The sequence below is a fragment of the Nansenia antarctica genome (genome assembly GCF_963989245.1).
Source record: "Nansenia antarctica genome assembly, chromosome: 1".
In the NCBI taxonomy this organism is placed as follows: Eukaryota; Metazoa; Chordata; class Actinopteri; order Argentiniformes; family Microstomatidae; genus Nansenia; species Nansenia antarctica.
The window spans coordinates 54,027,718-54,047,370 of record NC_137674.1 but is presented as its reverse complement, the minus strand read 5'-3'; the positions used below and the strand labels follow the sequence as shown (position 1 = coordinate 54,047,370).

The 19,653-nt window shown below is 44.0% G+C and overlaps 1 protein-coding gene across 2 annotated transcripts in view; it reads right to left on the bottom strand.

Annotated features, from left to right (window-relative positions):
* Positions 1-19,653, bottom strand: part of LOC308174871 (MAP/microtubule affinity-regulating kinase 3-like) — a 48,132-nt gene that overhangs the window by 8,700 nt on the left and 19,779 nt on the right. Inside the window, exons 4-14 of one of the 2 annotated variants that reach the window (XM_080549980.1) lie at positions 15,381-15,429; positions 11,727-11,792; positions 10,981-11,051; positions 10,056-10,112; positions 8,636-8,872; positions 7,350-7,490; positions 6,350-6,449; positions 5,484-5,596; positions 4,639-4,789; positions 2,511-2,713; positions 2,226-2,329 (exon numbers count right to left, since the gene is read on the bottom strand). In XM_080549980.1, the coding sequence (XP_080406106.1) occupies positions 2,226-2,329; positions 2,511-2,713; positions 4,639-4,789; positions 5,484-5,596; positions 6,350-6,449; positions 7,350-7,490; positions 8,636-8,872; positions 10,056-10,112; positions 10,981-11,051; positions 11,727-11,792; positions 15,381-15,429 (1,292 nt within the window). The remainder of the gene's footprint in view (positions 1-2,225; positions 2,330-2,510; positions 2,714-4,638; positions 4,790-5,483; positions 5,597-6,349; positions 6,450-7,349; positions 7,491-8,635; positions 8,873-10,055; positions 10,113-10,980; positions 11,052-11,726; positions 11,793-15,380; positions 15,430-19,653) is intronic. The other variant, XM_080549981.1, reaches the window with a different exon arrangement.

Sequence of the window (19,653 nt, the reverse complement as noted above, 5' to 3'; positions counted from 1 at the left end):
CTGTGGATAGAAAGCACGTTAACACAACCCTCTCTCGCACCACCGACCCCTTACCATTTTAGATATGAAACATCTTACCTGACAGTGTTGTGAATGAGTACTTTCTTTGGGTTAGAATGTATCCACATCATGATATAACACACGGTTTATTGTTTGGTGACTAAAGAGTTAAGGGCAACCTACAAAGAACCTTTAGGACACTGGCATCAATGAGATTAATGTGGCTACTAATTTTTGCTACATTAGGAAATTATCTACTCCGGGTGAGGCTTGGCTAGCACTACTTGGACCAACGAGACTGGGAGAAGTTAGTGGGGAGAGACCAGAGTAAGCGACAATTCTTGTCTGTGATAACACAGATGGACCTTTAACAGACATCCTCAGCCATGAGGATGTTTTAGAAAGGGGGTGGAGCTGAATGAGAAGTGGGCGGATCGCCACGGGATGAGTGTTTGGGGGTGGAAGATTACAAACCATCATTTGGTAGAAGGTCAACAAGCCGTTAGACAACAGAGAAAGCAAGTGCAGGCAGAGGAGGATGGCACAGAGAGGTTAGAAATGCGAGCAGGGAGACGGACGGGGCCTCCTGGGCGGCCACTGCGGGCAGGGGGGGAAGGAAGCCCCTTACTTGGGCCTGAAGAAGTCACCGGCGCCATCGGTGGGCGGCAGGGTTTGGCGGCAGGCGTGGCCCGAGACCGACAGGGAGGCTGCCTTCTGGTGGCGCAGCCGGACTGAGGCGGAGGAGGCGGTGAGGGCCATGGCGCACGCCGACATCTCACTCATGCTGCCCCCCGGAGGAGACAGACGTGAAGTGAAGTGAAGAAAAGGCCACGGGCAGAGAGTGTGTTTTTTTGTTATGCAAGGTACCAAAGAGAGAATGAAACTGCTTTTTTACTTTGAATCAAAAGAGCAGGGACAAAAATATATCTGTCCAATATATTGTAGTAGTGAATGGGATTTAATAAAGCAAAGCATCAAGGGGAAATATGATCAACTTAAAACTGCACAAGAGAGACAGGAGGACTACAGGACAAAAAAAAAGAACGGTTACTCATCGAATAAACCAGTTTTCTTCAACGGAAAGAGAGAGAATGTGATATTCATGACCACCCGGTTGAGATCAAAGCACAATCAAAACTGACCATGATCTCCCAAAACCTGACCAATGGAGCAGGAGTTTGAGTCCAATGTATGAATGAAGCGTTCAGGAAGCACACTAAGTCAGCGCTAGCTCTCTGTCAGGTGAGATTGGTGAGATTGATATGGCAGCTTTTTTTAAGTAGTCAGTCTACACACCTGCTGGTACTGTTGGTCTGTACTGTGCTATGAGAGTGTTATTGTTCTTGTTCCCATCAAGGCCTCCGCCTCCACCACCATTTTATATTCAACTAAGACTGAGTGTTCCTGACTGAACTGCAGTTGTTCATCCCATGCACTAGACATGGCATGCGGATGTCGGTGACATTGTGGCACTTTATCCAATTAAAATTTGGGAAATCATGATTCCACTCAGAGGGGCTCGTTTAGAATGACAAAAAAGAAACTTTTGAAAGTTTAACACCAACAAAATTGAAATAGATTGAAACCCCTTAAAAAAACATTAAGTTTAAGACATTACGTTTTTAACTGAAAAACAAGGTGTTCTGCAAATACAAGCTGTAACTTGAGGTTGACATTTATAAGCTTAATAAAATGTCTAAGTAGGTCTAAACACACATCCAACCTGATGTTTGGCCACTGTAAGAACTTGAGGAAAATACACCAGTGTGAAAATGGCAGAGAAAGGTTGTGTGATGAATAAAGCCTTCTGGCACTGAAGCCTGTATTGAAACAACAAGCCCTCAGGTGAAGTCTTTAGCTAGAAGACCATCTTCAAAGCCAGCATGAACTGTGTATGGTGCTGCCAGAGGCGGCAGTGGATATGTGTATAGGGGAAGAGATGGGAGGAGTGTGGGAGTGGGGAGATGAAAAGATGTGTGTGTTTGAGAAAAAGGTAGCATATGTAGGAGAGGCCTGATGAGTGAGAGTGTGTGTGTGTGTGTGTGTGTGTGTGTGTGTGTGTGCGCGCATGAGGAAGAGAAAAGGTGCGTGAGGGGGAAAGGGAAAGAGGGAGTGAGTAAGAGTATATGTGTGTGTGTGTGAGTGTGTGTGTGTATTTATTTATTTATTTTTTAATGCGCACCGAGAATGGCCAATAGGATAAAGCCTTTGTGTTCAACCCTCACCTGTTCTCTTTCCCATTCTGGATGACTGAGTGGCGGTCCGAGGCATTCCTCTCACTACACACATATGTGTTCCTCCGCGTCATGCCCCCTGACACAGAGTTATTCTGCAGAGCAACAAGGACCATGGGGGGGGGGGGGGGGGGGGGAGAGTAATATTATTATTATTATAATATATAAAGCTTTCGGTTTCCATACCAGTAAGGTCACTTTGATGAAGCCACCCTGGGCTCTCAGACAGGAGGACACCCATGGACGTGGTGACATCAAGTGTCTCTGTGTACTCACGGCAGGGGCGGCAGAGCCCTTCTTCCGGTCGGGGATGTCAGCCTTGTTGGGGTTGTTGGCGTTTCCCAGCAAGGGGCTGGCGGGGGCTCCACCTCGGCCCCCTGAACCAGGCTTCCTGGGCTGGGCGCCCCCCTCCTCCTTCACCTCGCTGTCTGTGGTCTGGCTCCTCTTAGGGTAGCCCGCAGAGGGAATGGACGGACCGGCTGGAGAGGAGAGAGAGAGAGTGAGTGAGTGATGGAGGGATGTGGGGCGTCTGTGGCGCAGGAGGTAGAGCTGCCGTCTAATGATCGCAAGGTTGGCAGATCGGCGGTTCGAGTCCCGGCTGTCCACATGTCGAAGCGTCCTTGGGCAAGACACTGAACCCCAAATTGCTCCCAGTGAGCAGGCTGGCGCCTTGCATGGTAGCTTGCCGCCATTGATGTGTGAATGTGTGTGTGAATGGGTGAATGAGAGGCCGTTGTAAAGCGCTTTGGATAAAGGCACTATATAAGTCAGTCCATTTAGGGATGGAGGCAGGGATGAGTGTGGGGAGTGGGGAGCATCACACGTTTTCTTCACTGTGTTGATTAGTTCAGCTTGTGGGAAGATGGACATTGTGGAAGTCAGATAAACAGAAAGCTGCCTCTCCATGTTTTGTTTTAATTCTTAGGCCAGTAAATAAGCTATTACAGTAATCTAATTAGCTGGAGATAAAGGCATGAATAAGCTTTTCTATGTCCTGTTTAAGCATAAAATCTCTAATTTCATGTTTTTAGGTGATATTAAGCTGATTTTGTTAATGAATTGATATGGTTATTGAAATGTATAGAAAGTCCAACTAAATGTTCTAGTCTGTCAATCAGAATTCTATGATCAAGTGTCAAATGCAGCGCTAAGATCTAATAACACTAATACTGACATTTTACCAGAGTCTGTATTTAAACGAATGACGTTTAGGAACTTGATAAGAGCCATCTCTGTACTGAGATGGGGGGGGGGGATCCGGATTGAAATAAGGCAGCCATTAGAAATCAAAAGCTTCCTTTCAGTCTTTCATAGAGCGTATGCCTGAAGGTCTATGAAAGACCGAAAGCTTGCAATAAAACACAGATTTTTTTGAGTTCAGATTTGAGTGTGCGGATGTCTCTTTATGTCAAGGTGAATTTCAAGATTTGATTTTCGCCATTTGCATTCTGTCTTTCGGCACTCACCCTTCATGGCTTTTAGCAATATAGCATTTCTCCCAAGGAGCTTTTTGCTATCCAGATTAAATTTAGTTCTAAAATGCATAAAACGTGTTGTAATTCTTTAATTGTGTTACCATTATGTACACAATTACTAGGGATGTCCCGATCCGATACTGATATCGGATATCGACCCGATATTGGTCCTGAATGCTGGATCGGGGATCGCACCAGAAAAAAAAAAGGCTCCGATCCGATCCTACTGTCATCCGCAATCAAACTTATGTGTATAAGCGATGGGGGAATGAAAACAGTGAACAGAAACGTGTGCGAGTCGCAGAAATGCTTCACGCGAGTCGCAGAAATGCTTCACGCGAGTCCTATATGCGCATAGCGCTGTGTGCTTCCGGTTTCATTACAAAGAGGTTAACCCTATATGTGCCTGACGTCTAACAACATTCAAATGACTCTAACTTCATATTTTTTCGGATTTCAATGTATGACACATCATTTGAAAGCTTATGATCCGTAGTTCCAATCCACAACACGTCGCATTTGTTGCTTTAATAAAGGCTGGCAGTCTTTAATTTAACTGTTGTTGGTGTGGACTATATACTGGGGAGGTATTTGTTATTATTCAGGGGTCAAAAAATCTATACAAATATCGGATCGGTATGGGTATCGCAGATACCCGAAGCCCAGGTATCGGTATCGGTATCGGTAGTGAAAAAGTGGGATCGGGACATCCCTAACAATTAGGGATTACCATTACAATTACCATTAAAAAAATCTCTACTTTAACCCCACGGTAATTGTTTGATTTCAAATCCAAACTTTTTGTAGAGCCAAGAGAAGAAAAAATACTTCACTGTCCCATTACTTACGCAGGGAACAGTTTATTAGTTTTACTATACCCCCTGAATAAATCAAGGTTCAACAAAAGGATAACTCAAGGTGTGTCTCACCCTGGTCGCTGTAACGCCTCTGTTTCTGGGTGGAGGAGATGGATCTCTGGATCTTGAGGTGGGCTGGAGACTGGCTGTTGTTGTGCTCGCTGGTGGGCCGGGCCTTGGCCAGAGACAGGTTACTGCTGGAGCTGGAGTCACTGACCTCCAACTGAGGCGAGAGAGGAAATTCTTTAACAGGCTCAATATTCTGGGCTTGAAAACCAGTTTTGAATGTGAATGTTCCTGTGTGAATGTTCCAGTGTGAATGTTTCAGTTTGCATCGCCTGTCAACCTCTATTCTAGTGGATGCTCTACAGTGATCCTAACTTCTGGTGCTGGAGAGCCACAGGCTTTTGTCCACAGCTGACACACCTGACTCCCTACACTGCCATTGTGCCCTTGAGCAAGGCACTTAAGCCCTAACTGCTCCAAGGGGCACCAAAGATGTTATTGTTGATTCAGCTAACCAAGGTTTTGAAGATTCAGCTAATCAAGGTTTTGAAAATTCAGCTAATCAAGGTTTTGAAGATTCAGCTCCAACCAGGTATGATGGCACTAGGCCGGAACAGAAACATGCCCGTCTTTGCATATTTAAAACAAGGCTTTTTTTTTCTATGTAATGTCTGCGTCACGTTTTTGTCTGTGACATTTGTTGTTGGGTTTGCTGTTTTCTTGTGCTACTGTTATGTCTGTGTTTATGTTATGTACCAGCACTGTGTCATTGTTTTGCATCAGTGTTTGTGTATGCGTGTGCATGTAAAGTGGTGACCCCCAACTTGTGTGTGTGCTCACCTCGTTGGACTTCCTGCCCAGGTACAGGTGTGTGTGTGTGTGTGTGTGTGTGTGTGTGTGTGTATGCTCACCTCGTTGGACTTTCTGCCCAGCAACAGGTACGTTGCGGTGATCTCGTCATACTTCATCCTGGTCAGAGACTCTGTGATTTCCTCCCGTGAGTAGCCCATCCCCACCATGATGTCTGCGGGGGACCAACAGCACACTGTATAAGAGAGAGTGTGTGTGTGTGTGTGTGTGTGTGTGTGTGTGTGTGTGTGTGGGGGGGGGGGGGGGTAGACACCAGTGGGGAAATAGCACTATATAGCCACTAAATATGTAGTACATGGCACGTACTCTTGCTGCATTAAAGGTGGTAATTGGAGCAACACAGTGGTCTCCATAAGTATTGGAAAAAGGGAGCATTTTGTCTTCTTTTAGCTCTAACAGTTTGGGTTTGAAATCAAACAATTATTATGAGGTCAAAGTACTGCTTCCTCTTTCCAATACTTGGAGGGCACTGTATTATGTGCTAATTGTGCCTTGTCCCCCCAGCACCTACAGTATGTGAAGGTCTTTTCTCTCACTGATAATGCCTCTCCCCTCTACTGATCTCTCCCTCCCAGTTCTAGTCCACTCCAGGGGCTAATTCCTCAAATACAATCGCAAACCTATCTACAGTGGAAGCAGTTTCCCCAAATGAGTCAGACCAAAATATGCTTATTCACCCATTGACAGTTATGTATTGGGGGAGAATAATGCCACCTCAATTGCCTTCCACTGAGACCTGAAAGGATTGAATATGTTTAATGACACAATTGTAGTAGCTCCAACCAATTATAGGCCAAGTATTTCTTCTATCCTATTGGTTGTCCAGTCCTACGGGAGTATCTTGGGTGGCTGGTGAGGGCTTGTTTGTGGACACGACCGGGGATGTTTAGGTCTCAGTGTACTGTACCTATTCTCTTCTGGTCCGTGATGTCCAGCTCTGGTTCTGTGAAGGGCTTCAGCTCATCCTCCTCACAACCCGCATTGATCCACCGGTCCTTCATGATTTGCTGAGAGAGAGAGAGAGAGATAGAGAGAGAGAGAGAGAGAGAGAGAGAGAGAGAGAGAGAAGCATATATCACAGTCTCCGCTATTTAATTTCAATTCCTCCCCTCCCTGTTAGTGAAATAGCATTCGATACCAAGGCCCTTTTCTACTATCCCCTAGGCCCTAGGGCTATGGGCACTTGTGTTGAACTAGATAGGTTTAAGTAAAATAGCACTGTAAAGAAAAACTCCCAACACTGCCTTGCAATACTTGTATTCAGTCAAGAGACCTTCAAAAGTGAAGTAAGAAATGTAGAATTATTTAGTTTCATGTTGTTGTTTTTCTGCTTCCCTTGCACCTGCAGTTACAATATCAGGGGTGCAGATACTTTCATTTTCAGAATCGAGAATCTCTCAACAGAGGGTACAAATTGCAGCAAATCCCAAATGTTATTGCTTAAACCTGTCCAAATCCTCTCCACTGTACACAAGTGTCTAGGGGATAGAGCCTAAGGGTGGACTGGGGACTGGGCATGTTGATCTGTTTATGCTTTAGCCAACTTCATTGAATGGAATGGAATGGAATGGACTTTATTTGTCATTGCTACAGTACAGGTACCAAACAACAATTTAGGAACTGTAATTCATAATTGTAATTCATAATTGTAAGTCGCTTTGGATTAAAAGCGTCTGCTAAATGGCAAAATTTGTGTGTGTGTGGTGTGGTGTGCATTTGTGTTTGTGTGTGTGTCTGCGTGTGTGTGCAGTCATGCATATCTGTGCGTGCAAATAAACATTTGGTGTGTGTGATTGTGAATGAGTGCGTGCACATTTTCCTGCAGGCAGACAGACAGAAAGACAGGCGGGCAGGCAGGCGGGCAGACAGACAGAGGCATAAAGAGTAGTTAAGCAAGACATATTTACATTTTGGCCTTCCTCCCTCACCTCAAGAGTGCCCCGCTTGGAAGGGTTGAGGACGAGGAAGCGCTTGAGGAGGTTCTCACAGTCAGTGGACATGTAGAAGGGGATACGGTATTTACCCCGCAGCACGCGCTCTCTCAGCTCCTATAGTGGGAGACAGAGGGGGAGAGAATGAGAGTGTTAGACAGAGAGAGAGAGCGAGAGAGAGCGAGAGAGACAGAGAGAGAGAGAGAGACAGAGAGCAAGGCCCAATCCCGATTCTCTTTTCTACCACTTCGGCTCGTTTTGGAGTCGCTCGCTTTGGAGCCAAGGCCTCCGAACAGAGCCACAAGCCATAGTGGTTCCCCTAAGAAATGGGACAACCCTTCACGACTAATACGTCATCCGTAGTGTAATGAATAGGTTAATTCATAGTCAGGACAGCGCATGCGCCTTAGAGAGAGTTCGTGATATACCAGTAGGTGACTGACAGGTGTCGAGAGAACCGACGTAAACTGGTTATACCTTTGTTGAACCCAGACTCAAGTGTCTTATTATTCTATGTCCAAGTGACATTACACGTAGTATCGTAGAAAAGCATTGACGCTCGCGATTCATTCACAACTTGAACGCTATCAATCGATCAAACAAGTCATCAAATAAAAAAGAACAATGCTTCATTATCAGACCATGACAAAATAAGCTCTAACCTGTATGAAACCTGTGCTCCTATGCTGCCGGTCTGCACTGATATAGGACAACAGTGCAACAACTTTGCGGCCGAACTTTAGTTAAATTTACGGCGTCATATGCCATCAAAGGGAAACATGGAAAAATGCATGACTTACAGATTTATTTTTATGACGTTACGAAATCCGATGTGACAGGAACGCTGGAGAAACAGCCGCTGTCCACTGCATTAGTTAACTACATGTCCTTGATGAGTCTCCCACTCACGTGACCTACCGACTGACGATTGGTGGACTGGACTCCATGTGGTCTGCCATACAGAACGTCTTATAGTGATTCTTAATGTTATTATCATACAGAAAGCCTAGAGAAAGGTCAAGCAGACCTTCAGCTCGAGTCAAACGCAGACATCCCCCACAAAATGGGGCAGCCCCACGCACGCACCCCGCTGACCACCATGTACTGTATGACCCCCCCCCCCCTAGACTGCACGCACACACCTTTAGGTTCTGTCCATTGAAGGGCAATGCTCTGACCAGCATGTACAGCATAATCCCTGGACATCAACCAACCTCACATACACAGACACCCAGCACCCCTCCACCCACACCCACACCCACCTTTAGGTTCTGACCGTCAAAGGGTAGTGAGCCGCTGACCAGTGTGTAGAGGATGACCCCCAGGCTCCAGACGTCCACCTCTGGTCCGTCGTACTTCTTCCCCTGGAACAGCTCGGGGGCGGCATAGGGCGGGGAGCCACAGAAGGTGTCCAGCTTGCTACCCATGGTGAACTCATTACTGAATCCAAAGTCTGCTATCTTAATGTTCATGTCAGCATCCAGGAGAAGATTCTCAGCCTGGGGGGGGGGGGGGGGGGGGGGGGGGGGGGGAGTGGGATGAGAGTGAGGGAGAGAGAGACTCGTTACTGAAACCAAAGTCTGTTCATCTTTATGTTCATGTGTGTGTCCAGGAAAAGCCACACAGTATAAGATGGAGGTGGACCTCACAAAACACATTGAGCAACACTGAGTACGGTAATGCTTACTTGCTACCCACCGATCCATACCAAAGCCAGTCCTCTCACAAAGCATCAGACCTGGGTTCAGATTGTATTTTAAATCTGTGCTTGATTGAGTTGGCCTGGTGGAATGGAACTGGAAATAGTCCCAAAATTGCAAACTTTGCCCATCCAGCACTCCAGGCATCCTCAAGGAAACACTCAAAGTATTTGAAAAAAAAAAAGTCTAAATAATATTTGGACCCCAGGTCAAAGCAGTGTGCCTTCAAAAGAATAGCCAGAGTAGTAATGTAATATGAAGAATGGAATCACTAGCGTCAAATAATATATTTCTCTAGTTGTTCTTTTAATTAAGTGTTTTGAATAGGGTATCAATGTTAACGCTTGCGATTCATCTTTGGACCAATCAAAGTGACGAAGGGGCAGGATAAACTAAAATGTTGCAAAAAGATGGCTAAATTAGAATATCTTCCACTACAGTAAATATACACTATTTTGTATGAGAAAAAAAAAACATGTTCTCTCTGTTACTAGCATAGAAATGGCCACAAAGTTCATGCGAAGGGGAGTAGAAGAGACACCTCACTGACACAGAAAAAACAGACTCTACTGCATTGCAACTGTCCTCGATCCGAGGTAAAGTGTGTGTGTGTGTGTGTGTGTTTTGAAGAGAGGGAGAAATAAGTTAAAAGGGGAAAAGAAGATGAGGGCTACAAGAAGGAAACGTTGTAACAAAGTGCATGCCCCCCACCGTGCTTCCACTCTCTCTTGCCATTTCTCTTTGTGTGTCCTCATTTCTGTTCCTCACTCTCTTTCACTCTGTTCCTTTGTCTTTCTATCCCTTTTCCTCCTTCTTCCTCCACCTTGTACTCATGCATCATTGAGGACGTCTAGTTGTGGAAACGGGGTACGGAAACAGAGCGTGTACTGTCGAGACCACAACTGTATTGCACAAACGGACAGACGGACATGGGCGTATCTTAACACCACCTTACGTGATACCTGATGCAGTCGATCCTTACCTTCAGGTCTCTGTGGACAATCTTTTTCTGATGGCAGTACTGCACCGCGGATACAATCTGTAAAGGACATGAGCCATAATCACAAATTGAAGACCTTTAATACAAAACTATGCTCTTTTACTTTCGAAAACATTTTTTGGGGCAAAAAAGTGATGGGGGGGGTGGGGTTTTTAATACCAACATACGTCATGATTAGATAAAAGGTACAGCGAACCCAACTGAGATGAGAAAACTCACTTCTCAGGTTCAAACATTTTTACATTTACATTTTTGGCATTTAGCAGACGCCTTATTCCAAAGCAACTTACAATCAATACATGCATCATTCCGACAACATCAAAGAGAAATATGTTTCTCAGAACTCCATTGACTGGACAAAAGAGAGGAAAGCTCAGACACACATAATGGTGGGGAAGGAGTGTGTGAGGGTGTGTCTGTCCTGGTGGTTGTTTCCTTCTGTTCAGCATGGGTACATAACAGGGCATAGCTCTTTGTCAATTGAATAACTTTAAAACAAACAATTTAATTCGATTATTCTGTAAAAAAAATAAAAAAATAAAAAAAACTCAATTAAATATTTCTGAAAATGTTGGTGAATGTTTTTTTGTTTTTGTTTTTTGAAATGCTCCTGTCCAATGAGAACTACTGTATATCTTATGTGGGCCATATAGGCCTTTGGGTAGAGTAGGGCAAGATAGGGCCTGGATATTCCTCTCAGGGTTCAGCCTTGCCAAGTTTGCTGGCTTTGAACATGGGGTGTTGGAAGTGTGTTTAAGTGTGTGTGTGTGTGTGTGTGTGTGTGTGTGTGTGTGTGTGTGTGTGTGTGTGTGTGTGTGCATGCGCGTCAGCCAAACAAGTGTTCTGGCTTTAACAAGGGGCATTTGAAGTGTGTGTGTGGGGGGCTGAATCCAGTACACTGCGGTACCTGTCTAAATTTAGCCCTGGCCTCTTTCTCCTTCATCCTGCCGTGAGCTACGAGGTAGTCGAAGACCTCCCCTGGAGAGAGGAGAGAGAGAGAGAGAGAGAGAGAGAGAGAGCAAGCGAGAGAGTGAGAGATTGTCTGAGGGCGGCATTACTTAAACACAGTTAGATATAGCACCTGTCTCCCCCAAACCAACGACACTCACACTACACAAATAATATATATTATATGACTACTTGCACACACTACCTGATTACTTGAACACTACTTGACTACTTGTACTGTATCATATTGGAGCACTTTGAGCTGCAACGTTTGCAGGAAAAGCGCTATACAAATAAAAAGTAATTATTATTATTATTATTATTATTATTATTATTATTATATTGTATTTAATCTCATTGTAGTTTGCACAGCATTTTGCACTATTGATTCCACTGTAGTATGACCGGTTCCGCTGTAGGACTGTAGAAATATGTCACACAAACAAAACAACTAACAAAATGGAGATGTATGTGAGAGTATGTTTCTTCGTTTGCAAGGGTCAATTGTAAAACAGAGGTTTGACAGTCGGTCCTCTGTATGTGACCAAAGGATTGAAACATGGTTCAACAGAGCACTTTGTGTCAAGGGTCTGGGTCTAGGTCTAGGTCTGCCAGAGAAATGACATTTTAAGTTAGCTACAGAGCTCCCCAACTATGGACTAACCCTAACCCACGGCCTGTGTGATGTTGGCTGGCGGCCCTCACCTCCACTGGCGTACTCCATCACCAGGTACAGAGTCTTCTCTGTCTCGATCACCTCGAACAGCTTCACTGTGAAGGGGGGAGGGAGAGAGGGGTAGGTTAAGAGTTTTTCAGCTTCCCTTACTCAGCTGCAGTGATGCGTGGCATGTGTGTGTGTGTGTGTGTGTGTGTGTGTGTTCCCTGGCTGATGTCACATGAAAGCCCAGCCTGTGGGCCTGAGGCAGACAGTCTACCGCAGCACAGCAGCTCATCTCATTTCTCCTGCACTAGCCCACCACCGGTGCAGATAACGTCCTGCTGTGTGTGAGTTTGTGTGTGTACGGCCTGACAAAAACAGACAAGAGATACTGACAGAAATACAGACTGATAATAAACTGGCCAGGAGGGTGGACGGATGGAGACACAAGAGACCACTTCCATATTGACGGACGGACGGGCTAAAGCAAACGGAGACGATCTATACGAGCTTAAAGAAAACTCTCCTACATGTCTTTTATACATCCTGAATATATTAAGACAAATGGTATTGGTGATGAGGCTATTACTGGAGTCCAAGCACAAGGCTTAGTGCATGTTCAACTGGAATCAGCAGCCTACAGTAGGGCAGAAGCACTTGCTAGCCCTTTGAATCAACGTCCATTTGATTGAATTGGGCCTGGGATGAGCTCATTTATTTCTTTAGTTATTCATACAGGTAAAAACCATTGAGCTAAAACATCTATTTGAGAGAGAGAGAGAGAGAGAGAGAGAGAGAGAGAGAGAGAGAGAGAGAGAGAGAGAGAGACCGGTTCCAAACATGTAAGGAGAAGCCCATGTGGACCACACGGTCCTTGTCCCTAAGTGAGTGTCCCCAATGTGACAACGCTCCAGGGATCTCTGCTTCAGACCTGGGGTGCAAATACTATTTGAAATCATTTCAAATGGAACAGCCCCAAAAGTGCTAATGAATGAATGAATGAATGAATGAATGGTCTTTATTGTCATTGCTATAGTACAGGTACCAAACAACGACATTTAGGAGGGGTGGCTCCCCTGGTGCTAGGAACAAAACAAAAAACACAAGAAGGGAAGGAGCTGGTTTACATAAATAAAGGCTATGTACACTATCCACTATACTATACTGTACAGATAGACGACTAGGGTTGTCATATTGCACATAGTGTTATTGCACATTCATTTAAAGTGTCGCAGTTTGCAGGCTTGAAATGTACATATTTGTGCCTCAGCACTACACCTGATTTTTTCAGTCCAGCAGCTGCCATCAATCCGTCCAGACTGTCCAGGGCCCAGAACCTAGGTCTTTGCTGTGTTCAGGGCCTGGATGGCCCTGGGGTAGAAGCTGTGCTTCCCACTCAACATAGCAACATGTTACGTACAGTACCAGTCAAAAGTTTGGACACATTCAATTCAGTTCCCATTCAATTGAACTTTGTACTGTACTCATAAGTGTATATACCTCTAACTACTGTACTTGGCATACTGTACCTATCACTATCACTGTCATGTTTTTAGATCATGTTTTACATATCACTATTTGCACTTCTGGTTGGATTTCGTTGTCTGGTACTTGTACTCTGCAATGACAATAAAGTTGAATCTAATCTAATCTAATCTGGCACTCCAGGTGTGCTCAAGCAAACCATCAATGTATTGGAAAGGATTTCAAGTACTATACTGCTCTGCTACACTGCAGGGTTGACATGCTACTACTGTTTTATCTATTCCATCCCCATCTCCATGCCACGACAACTCTGTCCATCCCTCTCCCATTCCTTCTCTCTCTCCATCCCTCTGTGCTGACCTACCTGGCTTGGGAGACAGAGAAATCGGGAAAGTGGGTCAGAACGGGGCGGACGGGATATAGAGGACAGCATTCCTATAGTCTGTTTTCTGGTGTCTTTAAAGAGACGCCACAGAATAACATTTTGGCTCGTGTTGACTTTGGTTCATGATATCATCTTTTAATGATATCATGTTTTGGGGTTTCTCCTTAGACCCAGTCATCAGTTTAAGACAACAAAATTTGCTTTTGCTCATGGGTGTGGGGAGGTGTGTCCCTCTCTGTCCAATCAGGTAATTTTTTGACAATAATCCTGGTTTCTATATCGGTTTTTGGCTTGTGAGCTAGTGGATAAATTTCTACTAACATCCTCTCTTTAAAAGTCTGGTATATGGAACATTCAAGCTTTCTAGAAGCTTCCTGATGGTCGACCACGTTTAATCAGCAGCGATCAGGGAATGACATCTGAAATAAATATTTCATTGATGAACGCTGTTTGGTCCTGAAAAAAGCGCTGTATAAAATGGAGAGTCCTACCGGACACAGGGTTTGATTATAAACATGTTGTTACTACCAGGGGTGTTCTTGGAGTGTGGACAATGGTTGCTTTTCTGTCTCTGATGGCTGCCTCATCGAATCGTGTGTGCATGCATAAACACACCAGCTACTGTCTGACACTCCATTTCTGGGGGTTATATTATTCTTAGGGAGGATAATGTTGTTTGGAACTTCAAACTGAATTTCACCACCAGAGTGACCAGAGGTGGCAGATTTCCAACAAACGTACATCCTTTAGGACAATACAGCGCCCATTGTGAGCAGTTAACCAAGGCGTTAGCATGGTGTCCATGGCCTCTCTCCTGGTTTTCCTGAAAAGACTAACTAATGCACAGGAACGTTGTGGGGGTCCATAAAAGGGGGATAGGGATAAAGATAGCCCCAGGCAGAAGTAGAGGAGGCCATTATCTAAGTTATTAAGATGACAATGAAAGAGGTTGAGAGGAGATTATCATCCTGAGATGTTAACCCACTTGTGTCATATTCACTCAGAAACTGAACCCCACACAGACACACACACACACAATATGTTGCTTCTTATCTGTTATTATCACATGCACTAGGGTTGGATGGTTTCCAATTTTTGATACCGTTAAACCGTTCCCGAATAAAACCCCGGTTTTCGGTTGAACAGCGGTATTCAAAATGACATTGTTGTACGGCTTTGAAGGAGCTGCCAATTTCAAATGATGGAGCCCGATACTTTCTGCGAACCGGAATACATTCATGTTGAACACTGTGAAAACACCAAAAGCACAGTCGCAACACAATTAGGCTACTTCATAGTTTTAGTAATACACACACTCAGACACTGAAATTTGCTATTACACAGTATGTGTGTGGGTCTGGCCAGTGTGAATACTCCCCAGAAGTGATTCAGAGGATTGTTCCGGGATAAACATGACTCCCTCCCTCCCTCACAATACATGTTCAGGAATTCCACCGTCTTTTCCCAAACTGTTCCCATTCACACACGCACCCGCACCCCTTTTTCCCAGGGTACAAAAGCCAGTCTGTGCCATTCTTTTTTTTTGGTTGTGTGTCTGTGTGTGTGTGTGTGTGTGTGTGCACAGAATGTGTGGGGGGATGGTAAATGTGACAATATCACCCATCCAGAAAGAGAACTAGGAAACAAGTTCCATTTGGACAGGGAAATAATTCAAATAATTCAGGAAATGAATTAAAATTCAATCTGTGTAATGTCAAAAATATCCTGGACTATTTCTAGTTTGTCAATGCAACGTCAATCTACTGACAAATAATTTATCTCACCAAACAGTGTGTCCTATTGGACATGTGGTAGTCTTCGGAGCACTTACCAATGTTTGGATGGTTTAGAATCTTCATTATTCTGACTTCCCTGAAGAGCTGAAGAGACAGAGAGGAAAATAGTTTAGAATGATAGTTCAGCGAGTTACAATACCCTCCATAAGTAGTGGAAAGAGAAATCATTTTGTGTTCTTTTAGCTGTATACTCCCCAACAGTTTGGATTTAAAATCAAATTATTACTAAAGTAGAGATTCTCAGCTTTAATTACATTTTTTCAGATGAGTTTCTCAATTTAGAAATTACAACCTTTTTAGTCCACCTATTTCAGGGAACAAGTACTATTGGCTTGACAGTAGGGATGGGCGTTGATAAGATGTTATTGATAACCGATTCCATTATGGACACATCGATTCGATTTCCTGTGTAGGGAAAAAAGTAGGCCTACCCAGGTTTTCTGATTTCAATTAGGCTGGGTGACATAACATTCTAGTACGTTTGGTTGGATTTTTCAGCCCACCTACATTCCATCCTGTGACCATGTTATTTAGCAATGTTGTGTCTATTGTTTGTGACATGTGTAGTAATCAGATACAAACACTTGAGAATATTTATTTTAGTTTTAACCCCAAAAGATACTTCACCATGTTTAATCTCACATAAAAAAAGAAGAAAACACACAAAACAAAAAACAAACTTCATTATTAGAAGAAAAAGGGACACACATTCTAACCTGAATTGAACAGGAAACCGCAAAGGGCAGTTTCAAAAAGGCACAACAGGTTCGGAACATAAAAGATAAACCAGTGTGGGTCCGTAGATGCCTCTGACTTGTCTCCAGTTTAAATGGAGATATTAAACCCCTTTAGTATTCGTTTGAACAAGAAAAGAAAAGGAAACTATCCTGCCTGAGCATTGCAAAATATGTAACTTGCTACTAAATATCAAAATGTAATGTTAGACTGCGATAACAACTTTAACTATCAATGTTTAAGCGCAGTAGTTTATAATATGATACAGTGGTAGAGAGTGTCTATTCAGGTTTCGGAGCCATTGTTTAGAACTCGGGATTGTTCTCACATGGCTACTGCTTGCTCGCTCAACATAGCGCCAATCATTCAAAGCGGATAGTAGGTAGCAGACTTAAGAGCACAGATTTGCCCTCTTTTGCCTTGCCGTAAGTATACTTCTTCTTACTTCTTCTTATATGTTCCTTATAATGACGAACACGTTTTTGCAACGCGCAACTGTCAGCACACCAATAAGAGAATCGATAACCTCGGACGTTATTGATACCAATGCATCGCAAAATTGGTTACCGGTTCTCGATTCCCATCCCTACTTGACAGGTGTTTCTGATTAGTCAGGTGTGTTCCATAACATCTTTTGTGCAGACATAAGGGAGCTGATATGTCGAGTCGAGCTTTTCAGGCAGTTATTGCATGCAAAGTATTGTCGACCAAATACTGAACATGAGTGCTTTATTTCAACATTATATACTATAATATATAATATACCGTTTCTTCCCAAAAGCCATAGCCCTCCTCAATAACTCCTGATCATTGCACCTTGCAGTTTATATGTTTTTGCACTTAGTTGTACAGTATATTTATTCACTCGTATTGGTACTGTATATATTGTGTGTCTTGAGTATTGTTGTCTTGTTGTTGTATGTACTGTAGCTTGTTCAGCATGGAGAATACCAAGTCATAGACTTAGAGCACTGCACATGGCGAATAAAGTTTAATTGAATTGAATTGAACCCAATCTGAAAGAAACATTGAAATAAAGTTGAGAATCTCTACTTTGACCACATAGTAATTGTTTGATTTAAATTCCAAACTGTTGGATTATAGAGCTAAAAGAAGACAAAATGCTTCCTCTTTCCAATACTTATGGAGGGCACTGTATTTTCACACTCACACATATTTCGTAACATTCTCTGGTTGTGAACAAGAGGGAGGTCAGCCATATTGGTGGTTCAGATGACATGCAAAGTTTGATGCAAAGTTTGAACATAAGAGATTCGGTAATCACCAGTCTTCCTCCATCCCCCGAAACAATGCTCACTCCAGTGGAGGCCGATGACGGTCACAGTGAGCCCATCCTTCAATTTCTACCTCCACTAACGACGCACGCACACGAAAGCCAGAGAGAGAGAGAGAAAACGAGACTCCCAGACTGACTTCCTAGGGAATATCGTAATCCCTGTTTTCCTTCCCTCAATTCCCTCCCTCCCCTATCCATCATGAATGAAAAAGCAAGACAGAGTGAGTAAGTCACTCTTGTCCCCACCCACTGTGACGTGATTGGCCCCTCCAGGCTCAGACGACCTTTTAACCCACCATGTCTCCTGAGTGCCCTGGGCTGTAAACAATCTGATTGGCTGTCAGTGGCAGCTAAATCACCCAAGCCTGTAGGGATGCACCTGGAATTGCCCTCTTTGGTTCTCTCTGTCACACGCACATCTTCAATCCTACTCTCACCCTCTTCTCTCCCTCAGTGGCTTGAAAATCAAATGTGTTTATTACCACAAAGCATTAAGTTTAGTGCGAATGCAGCACATGCAATGCAGTTTCCTCATGTGAAGAATAGTGTCATTATATGTATATGTATATGTATATGTATATACACAAACAGGTCATTATCCCCTGCGTCATAGATACGCATGTACGCACGTACACACATACTTTTTTCTAGATTTCTGGTGATCTTCCATTCTCTACAGGTTTCACTTCCTTAAAACGGACAGTTAAATGGTAAATGGTAAATGGACTGCACTTATATAGCGCCTTTTTTGCTGCTCCAAAGCGCTTTACAACAGCCTCTCATTCAACCATTCACACACACTGGGGTTCAGTGTCTTGCCCAAGAACAGTTCGACATGTGGCCAGCCGGGGCTCGAACTGCCGATCTACCAACCTTGTGATCATTAGACGGCGGCTCTACCTCCTGCGCCACAGCCGACCCGTGTTGCTCACATCAAAACACATAATTATGGAAAGATACCATTAAGACCATATGCAAACAGTCCAAAGTGTCCTCCTCTGATCATTCCCTTTCTATTTAAGAAAAATAATTGCCTGCTAGGAAACAAGTGCAGAAAATGATGTGACATCAGCCCACATTTTCTGACAAATTTGCTCCCCCCCCACTATTGTAATTTACTGTGCCTCTTTGTATTCCCCAAAAATGTATCCCATCAAAAAGGTATTCTATTCATTATGCTGGGCAAACTCAAACAAGCACACCGACAGTATTTGAAAGAAAAATTATCCCATTTCAAACCACACCTGATGTGCAAGCCGGGCTAGCTATACCTAGCCGCCATTGGCTATGTATGCTACCCTTCTTGTTTCTTAAAATAAAAAGCTCTCACCAGACATACAGTACCACACTCAGCAGCAGTACAGTAGCCATGGGGAATGGGTGAACCGCTGGCGTCCGGTTTCCAAACACATGAGCCAGGGAGTAAAGGGCTAAATTTAGGCCACTAACCCCCAGCCAGTGACTTTGAACATGAAAGGTGACGACCCCATCTTCTCACACGCGCGTCTAACGCGGCACCAAACGCTTGAAGGACGTTGGGGGGTCTAAATGTTGTGAGAGATGGCCACCTCGAATGTCAAGTTTTTCCACAGGAAAATGACAGAATGACCTTTTACGAATGGCTGGCTGACTGACTGATTAGTGAGACAGGCTCATTTATGGACAGGCTTATTTACTGACTGGGTTGCAGACAGAAGGACTGACCCACAGACTTAGCGGATAGCTAGTCTGATCCACTTACATGAGAAAGTGTCTATTTGCACTCCAGAGCAATCCAAAGCTTCCAACCAGTGGTGTTTAAACCTAGTGAACTCTTCCTTCTACTGGGTAAGTGGACCTGCTAGGCTATTTTATTGAGCTTCTGAGTTACTGACTGACTGGTTTGAAAACTCACTCAGTGACATACGTATTAAAAGAAGGGGATAGAACAAAGCAAAGATGGCCTTTTCCACCAGGTCCTTTTCACTTCTCTCAACTACAGGAGAGGAAGCCACTTAAGACTGCAGACGCACCACCAGAGGCAGAGATCATAGGAGGAAGGAGTGGATGGGATCTAACAGTCAGCACTAATCTCGGCAGCTTTAATTACAGACAGAGACCCTCCCTCGCAGATGGGCGGAAAGCAGCCAGACGCACACACACGGTTTTTCGATTTTCAGACGACAGACAGCACCTTTGAGAGTCCTCAGCACAATCTGCTGTCTCTGCTGAGAAAATGTTATCATCTTATAAAATATGTCTGTAGATAGCTTACACTGGACAGGTTTTATCCTTTG